Source organism: Cheilinus undulatus, linkage group 4 (genome assembly GCF_018320785.1).
Source record: "Cheilinus undulatus linkage group 4, ASM1832078v1, whole genome shotgun sequence".
NCBI lineage: Eukaryota > Metazoa > Chordata > Actinopteri > Labriformes > Labridae > Cheilinus > Cheilinus undulatus.
The window spans coordinates 38,185,901-38,201,137 of record NC_054868.1 but is presented as its reverse complement, the minus strand read 5'-3'; the positions used below and the strand labels follow the sequence as shown (position 1 = coordinate 38,201,137).

The 15,237-nt window shown below is 37.7% G+C and overlaps 1 protein-coding gene across 2 annotated transcripts in view; it reads left to right on the top strand.

Annotated features, from left to right (window-relative positions):
* tbc1d9 (TBC1 domain family, member 9 (with GRAM domain)) overlaps nt 1-15,237 on the top strand; it is a 37,566-nt gene that overhangs the window by 1,872 nt on the left and 20,457 nt on the right. For both annotated transcript variants that reach the window (XM_041784503.1, XM_041784502.1), the window contains exon 2: nt 11,270-11,380. In XM_041784503.1, coding sequence (XP_041640437.1) covers nt 11,270-11,380 — 111 coding nt within the window. The remainder of the gene's footprint in view (nt 1-11,269; nt 11,381-15,237) is intronic.

The window sequence follows — 15,237 nt, the reverse complement described above, 5'->3', positions numbered from 1 at the left end:
CTCCCACATGGCTTTTAACAAACTTTTCCAGTGGTTTTCTATTTGCCACTCTCCCATAAAGCTTTGACAGGTAAAGAACCCTGGCAACAGTTGTTGTATGCAGAGTCTCTCCCATCTCAGCTGCTGAAGCTTGTAACTCCCTCAGACACACTCTGGTGATCCCCGTTTCACTAATTGTTAGACTACTAGCACCAACTGGCTGGACCTCTGTTGAATTAGGCCAGTCACATTAAAGGAGGAAAATATTTAAGCAATCCAATCCAATATAATCCAAATTTATTTATAAAGCACATTTAAAAACAACAAAATGCTGAACAAAGTGCTGTACAATAAACATTAAAAACAATAAAACAAACAATCAATCAAGCAATCACTCACTTCACATTAGATATTTAAATTTGATTGACATTACTTTGTAGAAATCTGTTTTCACTTTGACATTAGAGTTATTTTGTACGTTTTTAGCCAAAAATCTAGATTATATTAACCATGATAGATTTATAAAATCAGTGAAAGGTCAAACATCCAAGGGCAGTGAATGCTTTTCAGAAGCACTGTACAAACATTTATATTTGATAAATTTTAATGATAAGACTTTATTTTTAGGTTTCTTACTGTGACATTTGAATATGATGGTAGGGATGTGACAATACATAACTCATGTTAACTCATTATAATGGGTTCACTACATGATTTTTTCACTTTTATACAGTTTACCCTTTTTTTTCTAACAGACACATGAGATATTTTGGCTGTAAAAAAGTGCCTGTTTCAGCTCTTAATATTGGCTATTAAAACAAAAAAGTTAGTGGAGTTTCAGGCAGGACCAGCAGCCTTATGTGAGCTGAAGTCTTTTCTTTACACCGTCTTTCACACTTTAATGTGTGTTTTAAGGACTGAGATTTGTTAATGTATTATTCCTGAAACTTTAAATCGTGTGTTTTAAGGCCTTAGGTTTTAGGTCAGAACTTCATTTAAATATCAGGATGCCAACTAACATTAATCTGTGAATATCTGCATATCAAATATTGCAAATGTGCAATATTGTGCATGCCTAATAACATTGGGGTGATTATTCAAAAGGAGCTGATGTTATACATCTTGATGACACTAATTTGGGAAAGGCTGCCAAAATTGGCATGCTCTGTGTTGGTAGTGTTCCTTCCATCTTGCGCAATCCAGAAAAAATCACTCCACTTCCAGTCAAGGTTTGTAACCCCCAAATTCCACATACTCCGTCTGTACTGCTATCCTCATGAGAAGTGCGCTCTGGAGCAAATAATATCTTTTCCAGTCAGTCTTTCCGATTCCACAGCACACACTTTGGTCCATCTCTGAGTGTGCCAGAAGTGCTGCTCTGCTCTGCTCAAGATACATGCCGAGTCTATTTTCAGAGAAGGCCACTGCCAAAACACGTCAATCCATGTAGAGGAGAACAACCCATGCAGGAACAAGAACGCACTCAGCATTTGGTCAACTTCAAATACTACACAATGCATGGACTTCCTGTATCAACATTTGGGTCTTCAGTTAGTCTTCTAGAAAATATAAACTATTTACTTTCCCTACATACTCACTCATGGTAGGAGGAAAAAATAAGAAACGATATCAGGTGAACTACAGATCAGCCTAAGAATGGGAAGTGACCTGTTACTTACCTGCTACTCTCATGTTGGACTCGCAGTTATCGCGTGATTTCTCAATTCCCACATGATCTCTTAGTTCTCCCGTGATCTTGTGAGACATTGTCTTCAGCTTCCTAGGGCTGCACTGTGCTTCAGAAATGCCTCAATTGGGCGAGGATGAGCATCGTCCATCATAGAGGAGATTGACCCAGACAAGATAACACTTATGAGAACATAAAGACCATCTGGTCAATTGCAACTTTCAGGTGTAAAAACACCCTTAAATTTTTATACTTTGCTACTGACCTCAGATTGATAACCATTTTTGTTTTGGTGTGAAATTTTATTGTTAGATATTGTTACATCCCTAATCATGGACAGGATTACCTCTGTGGAAGGCCTGCGAAAACTGGTTATAGTTTCTCGCTCTTGTAATTATGTTAAAATATCTTTTAAAGCTCCTGTTAGGAAGTTTGGGTTTGCTTGAATTTGGAACCCCCCAGTGGACAAAGCAGATGCTGTATTTTTCTTTATGATCTTGTCCTGTGCAGTAGCAAGTAGTGTTGTCTGATGGAAAATCTCATCCTGCTCTCTTTTGTAGTCGTGTTTCCCTCATTGTAGAGTTTTCTGTGGAAAATACAAATCTAACTGCTTTGTAGCATGCTCTTTATCTCATCCTCAGGCAGCCACCCTGCAGCAGTGGTTTTATGCATGAAAATATCTACATAGTGTGTTGTTGCTGATGTTTTTTTTTTTTTTTTTGCTTTTGTAGGTCACAGACAGATATTAATATTAATCTCAGTCTGTTTCATAACAGCTCAAAACTCCTCACAGGGGCTTTAAGAAATAAGTGTCATGTACAATCATTGTTGGTTTGAATAATGGAGATCATGATGTTAGATTTTAAGACAGAGCCTCAAGTTCAGGTGATAAGAAACCTTATCATGTTTGCTGATGCCACTTTACACTAATGACTAGTGTAACGCTGGCTGGTGGTCATAAGGAAACCAGGTTGTCTTTTTTCATTACGCAGTCACATTGGTGACTTCAAAGTTTTGTACATCCTAATTGGTAAAACATAAACAAGGACCTAGAGAGGAGGAAAAAGCATCAGCAAGAGACATCAGACAGCTTCAAGTCTGATCAGACACAGATGCTGACAGGCAGAGCACAGAGGCATCACAAAGGGTGTCTAATCAGCAGAGCCTTTATGTTCCAGTGCTAAATTACTGCAATTCAGGATTATTTCAAGGTATAGGCTATATATACAGTGCTTAACAAATTTATTAGACCACCCTAACCAAAGTAAAGTTTATGCCACAGCTGCCCTAAATTAACAGCATTGGTAATTACCAAAATCATTTTTTATGTTTCTTTAACCCAAATGATATTTTTAATGCTAAAATAGAATTATTATTATTCCATAAGGCTTTTAGGCTATTAATCCATTTTTATAAAAAAAACGGAAAAAATAGTAAAGCACATTATTTCTTGATTAATATGTCAAATTATAGTTACTTACTTGCATTCTTGAACAGAAAAATTAAGTTTAGTGGTTGAATGTAATGCTTGATTCATTTCTGACTTCTCAGAGAAGCCCAGTGAGCCAGCTCGAATTTGGGTGAATTCAGTTTGAAATCCCTTATTCCTGTTCAAAATGGTAAAACGTGTAGAGCTCACTGAAAATGAAAGAGTCCGCATTAAAGCACTTCATGATGCTGGATGGTCTTTCAGACAAAATATGACAGGTGATCTAATAAATTTGTTAAGCACTGTATATATTTTGACTAGAGTATAAATGGAATTGATTCCACTCTCACTGATTAATCAGTGTTATTGCTGTCTCTGCTCCCTGCTGAGGATTTCTCATTGTGTCTACGTCACTGTGACTGGTCATTGTGCCTGCAGACTGATGACTATGATAGCAGTGAGATCTCCAACAATGAGGACTTGACTGACTCAGGAGAGGGCAGCATGGATGATGTGGTAGACATGCATCAAAGGGATGATGTCTGCAATCCAAACTTCAACTGGTGTGTCGAAGACTAAAATCTTTGGATATGAGATATGAATCAGCACCCATCGTTTTTCTTTTAAGACTCCCTGAGTTTTACAGCTGAAGAAAAATATAGATTGAGAAAATGCAAGGTCAGGGACAAACTGCAAATCAAACCTCTTCTTGTTTGTTTCTACTTTTTCACTCCTGTAATTATACTATTGACTGATGTTGAAAGCCAGAAGTTAGCAAAACAATTCAGAACACTTAATTACTGGTATTTCTGCAGAAACGGCAACCAGAAATTCAAAAATTATAGCAAGTAAAGTAAAAAAAAAATCATCTCATGTTGATTTTTCACTATTTCTACCAATCCTGCTCTTACTAATAAAGGCCTAATGTAAACCTCATAGGCCATGTTACACACAGATAAATGTTTCAGAATACAGTTTTTGTGATTGGACCCTCTTCGACATGAATAATTTAAAGTAAGACCCACAGCCGTCTCTTACCCTGGCAACACAAAGAGTGCTGAGTGCTGCCAGGCGATGATGTCATGGTTATGTAAATGCTAAGATTGCTGACTAGCGCTGTGTGCCAGTTGGCACTGGGCGCCCAGTGACCCTGGCATTGTCCAGCAGCTCCTCTCTTCTCTACCAAGAAGAAAGGAAACCATGAGCAGGGCCAGGAGAGAGCTTTTCCCTGAGCCAGCCTCAGATCTGCATATCTGACCTTAGAGGACTCGAGCTCTATTGTTAGAGCTGAAGAGGTTTGGAGGTGCAAAAAGGCAGCTGCTTGTTTGGTCAAAATGTAACTTTCTAGTTTCTAGATAAAGATTCTAGTATAGATTGCAGGTTGATTTAATGATTTACATCTATGAGAGCAGGGATTCACTGTTTATGTGTTTCTTTGAGGGATAAACAGGGAAATGTAAACTCTGGAGAAATATCTGAGGATTCGAGTGCACCAGTAAGATTAATCTGCATTAAGAGAATGGTCATAAACTGAACAATTGAAATGTATTGTTTCAAGTCACAGATCAGTAATACGGGAGATGAGTTTTTTCCTGAGACAGGAATAAAGAGAAAGAGTTCAAGTAAATACATGAGCATGTAAACTTTTGGCAGATTGTTTGGCACTGTTTATGGTCTAAAAACACAGTTTGACCTAACAAAGCTACGACTAGGTGACTCACAATATAGTTTAGTGTGTTACTTGCTCACTTTATTGCTTTGATATTTGCATGACACGTTCAACCTGATAAGCTACAATCTTTGAAAAGGAATGGAAGGAGTTATTTTATCATAGAGTTAACATGCAGAGGACATCACTGAGGCTTTTTAATAGAGTCTCTCATCAAGTTCTTCTCTGATGTATATTCAAAGAGAAGTGAAAAGAAACAGGCTGTAATTAACTCAGAACCAGGTTGTAAATAAAATCAAGTAGAATCAAAATATAAACACAATCAGAACTTGGCTTAAAATAAACACAGAATCAAGCTGTAAAAACACAGAGTCAGTGTTTGAAAAAAATCAAAACCAGTTTGTGAATGCAGCCCGGAACCAGTCTTTAAATAACCCAGAATCAAGGTGTACATAAACCCTGAATGGGCTATAAATGATCTCAGAAACATGTTATGAGGATGCAAACAAGGGTGGAACCAGATTATAAAAAACAGAATCTTGCTTTAAATGAACTCTGAATCAGACTGTAAATAAACCTAGAAGTGGGGCTATGGATAAACTCAGAATCAGGCTGTGAATACACTCAGAACCAGGCTTCTAATAAACCCAGAATCAAGCTGTGAATAAACCTAGAACTGGGCTATAAATAAACTCAGAATCAAGATGTGAATAAACTTAGAACTGGGCCATAAATAAACCCATAACCAGGCTGTGAATACACTCAGAGCCAGGCTTCTAATAAACCCAGAATGAGATTGTTTAGTTGGTTGTTTTGCAGTTTGAAACAATGACACTTGAAGCATGAAATTACACAACAATTGTAGTCATTGTACAACACCATATTTCACAATTGTACTGGTAATACGTGTACAGCTGGGTGGAGGCAGGCCATGTAAGACAGATGCTGACTATCTCCTGCCTGTTAATCTTGACCTTTATGACATTTTAGTGGGTGTAGATTTGTTAAGACAATTTGAAAAAGTGGTAAACTCTATTTGATCTCCTATGTGGAGGCAAATGAAACTTGCGTGTGCTGATGATTGTTATTCAAGCTTGTCTCAGGTTTCTGTTATCTGACACAGTATTGATCCAAGTCTGAGGGAGATTTTAGTCCCTTGTGTGTTCAATGCAAACATCCCCCACCAGTATCTACCCACTCTTTATTTCATATAGGCAATGTTAACAGATGAAAAAAAATATATTTGACCTCATGTTTCAGGTTTTGGTTTCTTGTTCCTTCTACTGAGTGAAGAAAAACAAAGTTTCTGTGGAGGTGATTTGTTCTACTGAGCTCTGATAGGCTCTTTGTTTCTGAGAATAGCGGCACAAAAATCACAAGATTTCATGGACTGTTCTTTTTAGAAGGAGTGTTTTCCACCCCACAGACATAACAAGAACATCACATCCATTATAGTGTGTTTTGGTAGTGGGCTGTGCTTCCACTCATTCAGGAGAGTATCTAAATACAGAGGTGTGTGGTGAAAAAAGCAGTCACATGGTGGTTTATCTTTGTGCATAAACAAAAGTCAGTTCTAATCCGCATTAGCAAGCTGCTTTCTTTTTTGCACTTACATAAGGAAAGGGTAGATGTCAAGTGGTCTTGAAGTTTCAGTGTTCTTCTTTCTTGTGTGAAACACCTTAGTTTCCTGTGTTATTTCTTAACTGACACATCATAGAAGGCGCATTTAATTCACAAGAACAATGTACCAGGTTTGCTGTACAACTTTGTTATTTCTATTGGAAAGTACTCTGGGATGAAAACACATCAAAAAGGCGCCTCTGAGGTGAAAGTGTGAGCAGCAGTTGACGTTTTCAACCTTGTGATTTTCTGTCTTTGAAAGAGGAAGTGTTTTTCACACCAACAACAATTGTTTGTGTCTCACTAAGGGTTGAAACTAAGGTGTCAGGCTGCATTATCACATCAGTTTCAAACCTGCCTGAATAACCTGCCTCAATTAGGCAATTTTACCACTGTCCTATACTACTGCACTTGCGAAATTGATTTATTTTGGATAATTTATCATCTGCAATAGAAGATGTATCAATATGTCTCCTTTCAAGTACTTACAGTGGACCTTCTTCTTTCTAACCTTGCTAATGAGTAAGCAAGCAGTTAACTGGCTTTAATTGAAGTGAAAATATAGACAAACATTACAGCTCTGTACACCCTATATAAACTATGCACTTTACTTCTTATAAAAAACATGATAGTGCTACACCTCCATCTGGCTTATCGTGACTCCTGCTATTCTAAGCAGTTATGCAGTTCACCTTCTGGGCCAAAGCCAAGACAAGTGCAGAACACCTAGTCCAGTCTGAAATAGTGGGTCTCCTGCACATCTAGGTCAGCCTTTCTCAAGCAGGGTGACCTCTGGCATCATCGAAATACTTTAAAATCAACCAAAAATAACCATGAATATGCAGTTCATTAGTCATCCCAACATTAATAATCAAAATAGTCTCATTTGTAACCTGACACGCCAGATAGACTGTTTCATATCTCTTTTGCATGGATTTATTTCATATTTATGTGGGAAAGCTACCATAAAAAGTGTTTGAGAAGGGCAGTGGTTCTCCTCTGGTCTAGCCTTAGGAGCCACCTGGCTCATATAATGATACAATCCAAATTTTCAAAAGATTTTAATAATGCATATAGGGCTGGAAAATTCATGGAAAATTAGATTAAATTGCAATATGGCCTGCTGCAATTTTCAAATCGCAAAAGGTGCAATATTTCTTGGACCTTAAATTTGTTTCAAAATACCAGTTTTAAAAGTGTTTTTTTTGCAGCAGCAGCAGCAGCAGCAGCAGATGTTATGCATTAGCTTACATATCATGCAATCATTCAGGTGCACTTTTTTTTAGAATAGTCTACAAAAAAATCCCACCTTCATTCTTGTGTTTTTTTTTCTGTTAAATACAAGAATGACAAAAAAAAAAATACTTCAATGCAACAATTCACATCTAATTTGAAATACGAGTCAAAATCATCATAATTAGGCACTTTTTAAGAATTGTTCAGCCCTTGTTTAGGAATAAAAAGAAAGCTAGGGAGAAATCGCATAATCAAATCGCAATTGTAATATTGGAGACAAAAAATCGCAATTAGGTTATTTTCCAAAATCGTTCAGCCCTAAATGCATATTTATTAAATGAAAAATGATGCCGTTTCAACTTTGGATGGGTCAAAATATATGCCTGAAAAAGAGACAGAGACAAATAAATGTATTTTACGTCCCATTTCCCCATGCTAGAATTTTGCCAATTCTCAAGATACCTTGAGGGATAACATCCTTATTGTAGAAAAGGTAGATAAATGTTTAAAAATATGGAACTTGCCCATTATCTCTGTAAAACAGAGTGCAATAAAATGTATGCATGTATGTCCACCAGTGCTCTCAGTGCTTTATAGGCGTTTGCCACCATTTTTTTCCAGGCACAAAGCTGCAATCAACTGAAAACAACCCACTTGTAGGTTTTGATCCACTAAATTAGAGTCACTGCTTTGGAGCTGCTAATTCCATCACTACTGGCAGTCATCGGGATGTAGCACATGTTGACAAGGGCCACTTGAAATCTTTCAAAAGTCCAGTTTTAATTGGACTAACACAATAGTTTTTCAAACTGAATGTAAACAGATTTTTATTGATGTCTTCAGCCCTGCAGATAGGGCTAAATGCTTAAAATTACTAAGATTTTGTAAGTATTCCCAAAATTCTTTCCATAGCAGGCCAAATCCACTTGGCATGACAGTCTCAATCTAATTGTCAGGTTAAGAGACATCATTGTCAACCAGTTTTTTGCTGAGGCCATGTTGTTTTTTGAGCAAAACACATTTAAAGAGGAGAATGTAAGAAAGAAAAGAAGGAAAGCAGAAGAATTAGATAAAGAGGAAGAAAGAAAATAGATTGATGGATCATAGCTGTAGGTCTGGGTTAGACGTGCCATTTTAAAAATAATTGAGACACAAACAAAAAAAAAAAAAAATCATCAGCTCCCCTCCTTTTTCCCCTCCTCCACTTCTCTCTGTGTATGACTCATCCTGTGTTTGCCCTGATGAGCTGCAGAACAAAAATAACCCATCTCTCTCATGGCAGTTCAACATATACCGTCTCTGACAGCAGCATCGTGATTGTTCGGAGAATCGTATCCATATGACAAATTGGCCATCTGCAGGTTTCTAAATTTCAAGTGATTCAGTGGCACAGTTTTTTAATGAGCAAACACTTTACACAAGGTTTAAGGTTTAAAATGCTCTCAGATCTGTGATAAGCCCTTATTAGGGACAGCTTTTGGGGTTTCCAGGTTGTGAAAATCTCTTTGGATAGTGAGCCATGAACAGCCGAGTTATTAAAGTCATGTCATTAGTATAGAAGCAGAGATTTTGCTTCTGATGATAGATGCTCGAAAAAGGTTTTAAATAACACCAAGCACAGTTATGTAAATATATATAAATCATATAAGGGCAAAAAGTCATCTTTCTTTAGTTGTAACTTGTAACTAATAGCCTAAATCAAATAAAATTTGGATCTTCAGATGATTGTTAATAGATGTGTCTTACTTTTTATAAGTGAATCACTAAAGCATATGTTGCAGTTTGAGCAGTGAGACAACAAAGAAAACAACACACAGAAACAGCAGTTCAAATATTAGGGGACTCTTTGTGCAGAAATGGAATATAATATACACTAGTGTTAATTCGTTAACAAAGACTATGATGAAGAATGTTCGTTAACGACCTTTTCCCTCGAGGAAGACAGGACGAGGATGGGCTAAAAATAGATTATTGATGATAAAAACCTTTTTGATTACTTATAAATGACTCCACAACCTTGTACTAAGTCCCTTCAGTTAAAGACATTCATCCAAAATTGTAATCTGTCTTAAAATTGGCAAGACAAATGCTAACTAGTGAGCCAAAGGAGGCGACTAACGTTATATTATACATTATATAACGTTATATTGCTTTTGGCAATTCAAGGAGAACAAAATGAATTTATTGTGATGTGTTCAAAGTCACATGGAGTAACTGGAATTTCAGTTTTTACTGAGAAATCAGAATAAATGTGGTCCTTAAAGGATTAATGTTTGTTATATAAAATAGATAAAAGGCATAAGTTTTATCGAAAAACTATTGTCTCATTTTTCCAATAATGCACCAAAATTGCTACTAATATTAATAATATTACCAATAAAGAGTTTGATAATTAAGGCACATTAATAAGTGTATCATTATTACTAAAAATCAACGACTCTCATCATAAATGTATGTTAGTATTTTCATCTATTTATTTCAGATTGTCACAGGCTATTGGTTGTATAGAATGAGTGTTATTTTTTTTCAACTTTGCTATTTTTTAGAGAGAAAATATGATGTGACTTAAAGTAAGTTTGTCTTAAGACTAAAACTACAACTAAATCTAAAATGGGCCGCCAAAATTATCACTGCACTCAACAATCACTTTATGAGATTTACTCGTTCAACTGCTAATTGATAATTAACATAAACGGACCAAAACTGGCTTAAGTCTTTTGTGAAATGTCCTGTTTCCAAGATCTTTGAAGAATTTTCACAATCTGCCACACTTTTGTGTTCCAACTGTGAGCAACACCTCCTTATTATCTTTTTTGCATTGCCTTTTGGACAATCTCCAGCTCATTTTTTGTATTAACTATGCATACTGTTGGTTTGAAGGTGCTTTATCTTGTTTGTTTTATTCTATGAACACAGTCTGTGTTTTGTTACCGCTACCTGGAGATCAGGGGAGTAATGTAGAAATATTTCATCACCTCACCCACACGCTAAATAGAAAACATGAGCTCATTTATTCATTTAAAAAACAGCAGCAGTTCAGCACTGTCATCTGGTTAACCTCTGGCTACATCACCACTCTCTCTCTGTTTCATAACATGGACTAATCATGCTCTTCCTCAGGTGACTTTTATCTTTCATAACCCCCTCACCCTGAGGGTTATTCCCACACTGGTGCCTCAGACCTTTGGACAGCCCCATCCCATGTAGTGATCATGTCCTTAATGTCTTAATCCTCATCAAACAGTCTCACATGGAGTCATACATATGCAGATCAGCTGTGTAACCAGTAAACAAAGGATTTAATGTGGAGCCGCAGGATGTTTTTCTAACGTTCAGATCTTGAGCCACAAGACCTCATGGTTTTCCCCTGTGCTTAAGCATGACAAAACACTCTGAAAGTATTAATACACTTATTTTGTTAAGCATCTCACATGGTTATTTATGGTTGTTACAAGTCTGTGAGGGCTTTTGTTTCACAGCTGAATAAATTAGTCATTTAAAAAGCGTCATGGGTTAATTTAAGAGTGTGAAGGCTTTTTTAGACTGTTGTTGAAGCAACACGCTGAGCTCGTTATTAAGCCGTAAATGTAATCTGGGCTGTGTTTATTTGATGATCAGTGTTGAATGATTGTGCTTTGGGCTCTTACAGGTCTGTTGGTGGGAACTCTGGATGTGGTCCTGGATTCCAGTGCTCGTGTGGCGCCTTATAGGATCCTGTACCAGACCCCAGACTCGTTAGTGTACTGGACCATCGCTCATGGTATGTGTTTTTAAACTCTTTTTCTTTTTTCTGTTTTTTTTTCTAAGGTGATTTTTAGGGCTTTTCCTTTTTCTTGGCTGAAGAAAGAGGAGATTCAGGAGCATGGGGGAAGTCAGGCACCAAACAGTCCAACAATCCAACCTGTGACTAGAGCATGTAGGACAGTAGCCTCTGTATAAAGGCGTCTGCTCCACCAACTGAGCAAGACTGGCTCCCTTAACTCTTGGCTCTTAAATAAAGTGTAATGTGCACATGTGCAGTATTCACATCACACATGTGATATGAAACCATGGAATGTATCAGATATGGCTGCAGTCTCAGTGAGGCCATCTATTGGCTTCTCACATGGATTTTCAAAGCCCATCCATGCTGGTCGCCATGATGGAGATGCGTTCTCAAACAAAAAAACAGACAAAAAGGTGGAGCTGAGGCCTCAAGCTACCTGAAAGACGGCTGAGGCACATTTCAAGTCTTTTAAACGATGCTTCCTCAGTCTTTGGTCCAACCGGAAGTAGTGCCTGACTCATGCTGAGGACCGTGTCAAAGCCAGAGATAGGCTGCTGTTAAAGCTGACTGACAATCACACTCACTGAGTGGTGATCATCTGATTCAGTCATCACAAACATTCCCATACCTTATGCTTTGGAGGAAAAGATGTTAAACATGTATTCTCTCCTCTGCTTCTTTTCCTTGTGTCTTTGAGATGAAAGTGAGGGATGCACAGACACAACTTAAAGGACCTTGGATGCAGTTCTGTACTGCAAACACCTGTCAGTCAGATCATCAGTACCCCACATTATGAAAATTCATATCCTTATTATCATCAAAACAGACGAATTATTAAAAAAAATATCCTTCTATGAAAAGTGCGTCTCTATAAATAAACACGTTATTTTTAAAAAAAATCTTGTTTTTAATCAGGCAGTTAATGCTTGTTTCTGTTGTTAATACAATACTGTAGGTGTATTTGGGACTTCTAGTCTATAGCAGCCAGCTTAAAGAGGACACAACAGGCCTGTTTTTTCCACCTTGGTGTCATTTTTCAACTCCAGACATTGTCTCTTGCATTAAGCGTGTCATACAGCTACTTTTATGATGCTTAATGCACAACCAAAACTGTCTGTTTTTCTCATTTTTCATGACACATTAACAATAAAAGCCTGTCTGGTAGGACATGACCATCGTGCAAAATTTATGTGCTCAAACTATATACTCAGATGGTCGTGCACGCCCTGAGTGCTCACACTGTAGGAGTGAAATCAGGCCAGACGGTGACAGAAATCTGTGGAGTTTCCTTTGGAAAAGTCTCACATACTGAGGTTGAAGTTGCACTTCTCATATCCTCTTTCTTTCTCTCTCTCTCTCTCTCTCTCTCTATCCCACACACACACAAATGGCATCACCATCCATGCCAGAAAAAGGCATTCATAAATGGGAGAGCTTTAGAAAGTCATTCTTTTTCGTGGTGATTTAGGACGTTGTCTGACAGTTTACAAAGGAAAAAAGTCTTAAAGTTGAGGATTCTGCTCGTGACTCTGCTCTCACTGTGGGAGTGTTGGAGTCGTAAGACCAAAATATCAAACATGTCAGAAATCCATCTGACTAGTCTGAAGCAGCTGGTGGGGCCATGTTTCTGTCGTGGTCAGGCATCATATCCCCTTGTATGCTGCATGATAAACGCTGTTTGATCCAAGTGAAAGTGGACGCGGCTTAGAAGTGAGTCGTGCAACTCAAAATTCGTGTCTGAATCAGATAAAATTCACACGTTCTACACCTGGCTCAATCAAACGTACATTTTGGGGTGACTGTGTCTCCCTGGGTAGAGTTGGTCACCTCACAAACTGGAGGGTTGAGGGCTTGATCCCCAGCTCCAGAAGTCACATGTCTATGTGTCCATGGGCAAGACACGTTATCCCAATTTATTTGCACTGAGGCATCATTGTTGTGTTTTTGTGTATTGATGGTTTGAATGGGATTAGTTAACAGTGATGGCTTCTCTACAGAGCAGCCTTTATCATCTGTGTGTGAATGTGGAGTGAATTGGTAAGTGTGGTCTCTGGTGTAAAAGTGCTTTGAGTACTTGGACGACTAGAAAAGCACTCCTAAGCTCAAATCCAAGTACTGTTTACAGCATTTATCAGGTAAAAATTGCTGTATTTTTATATTGCAACATAAATTGTAAGGCAGGGCCACATGGCCTTGAAAATGCATCTTAGATTTTCCCCATCAAACCTGATTTACAGCTGTAATTAACTTCTTTCCAGCTTTTGCTCTTATTTTATGAATTGAATTCAATTTAAAAGTGAATGGACTTTCCTTTTTTGGGGTTTAAATGTCAGCTGTAAATTTGTTTGTAAAAGTGTACTATGTAATGTCAGGTGGTGTTAGTGTTAGGGGTAGTATAAGGAAAAATAATGTATTTTATTCTATTAAATATTCATATTAAGCCAGAAGTTTACCTTTGTTATTTGTATAAACCCTTTCCTCATCCAAATGCCATTCAACAAATAAGGTAGAGAAGAAACAATCATGTTTAAACAGGCTAGAAATCTGTAAATATAGGTGGTACAATTAACTAGGCTTTATTCTAAAATGTATTTTAGTGTTTATTCACCAACAAGTTGTCAGTTTAGTTAGCTAGTGTGCAGATCATCCATATGTTTTATATTCTGACACAGTGACCAGTCTGACCAGTTTTAATTTTACTGGGCAAAGCTGAGGAAAAGCAGCACAAGGAGGTCAAGAGAAAATCCAGGTTTTCAAATCTGAAAATCTAGTTTTACCCCAGATAGATTTATCAATAAAGCTGATTTATGGCCCAGGCCTAATACAACGCAGACAAAGACTCATGCACTTTGCAGCCTTAATGAAAATGTGCATTTGCAGAATCCCCCATCTTTAAACAAGTACGTAACAACTTCAGGTGCGGTTTATCTACATGTTTAACGTCTGTGTTGTTCCACGTTAAACCTCTCTGTATTTTTACCCCTCGCAATCCCTCCCCCAGCCTCCACAAAACACATGATCCTGCCTTCAGCATGTTAGCAGCTAAAGGCTGAGCATTACATCATGCTCCGGTGGTTTTAAGGGTCAGGATTACAGGAACATGTGCAGGAGTCAATACTCAAACAAGACTGTTTTTCACCTTAATGGACTTCTTTGTAGTTTAGTGTTGTCCATCATTTGCATATTCTGCTCGTGCAAGATTTTATTCATTATCTCAGTTTTTTCCCCCAGTACGAGTGCTTTGTAGACATTCTCTGAAAGCTAATCATGCAAATTAACAGCCACACTGCAGACTGATTAGAAGCAGCACACTCTCTTTCATTTTTTCACAGAATATGAAATGATCTGAGCTACGTGTTAGCGCAAGCTTTGACACTTCCAGCATGAAAGCAGAGCTGCAACCAACATTTACTCCCATCAGTTATTAATTTTGGATTCTAAAACAACTAATCAGAGCTTTTGTTCAAAAGAAGGAAAAGGGGAAGCCGAGTTGAACACACTAAATGCTGTTTTTACAGACTAATAATCCTCAAAAGTATCCAGTCTGCCTGCAGAGAAGACAGAGAAACACCTGAAGGTCATTACAATCAAAAAGTTTGCTCTCATGAATCTGACAACCTGAGCTTTAAAGATTACCAGCACCATTAGATGAGCTTCAGAAGTGTTGCTCAGTCATGTTCTGGTGGTAATTGGCAAGTCAACTAATCATTTTCAGTGCTACACAAAACAGTGAGTGGAAAAATATTTGGAAGGGGAGGGCTGCAGACAGTTAATGTTTGTGTGAATTTAACGTGTGAAGGTCTTGTCGAGAGCTTCTACATAAGTGAAAAAAGGTTTAGAAAGCCTGTTGT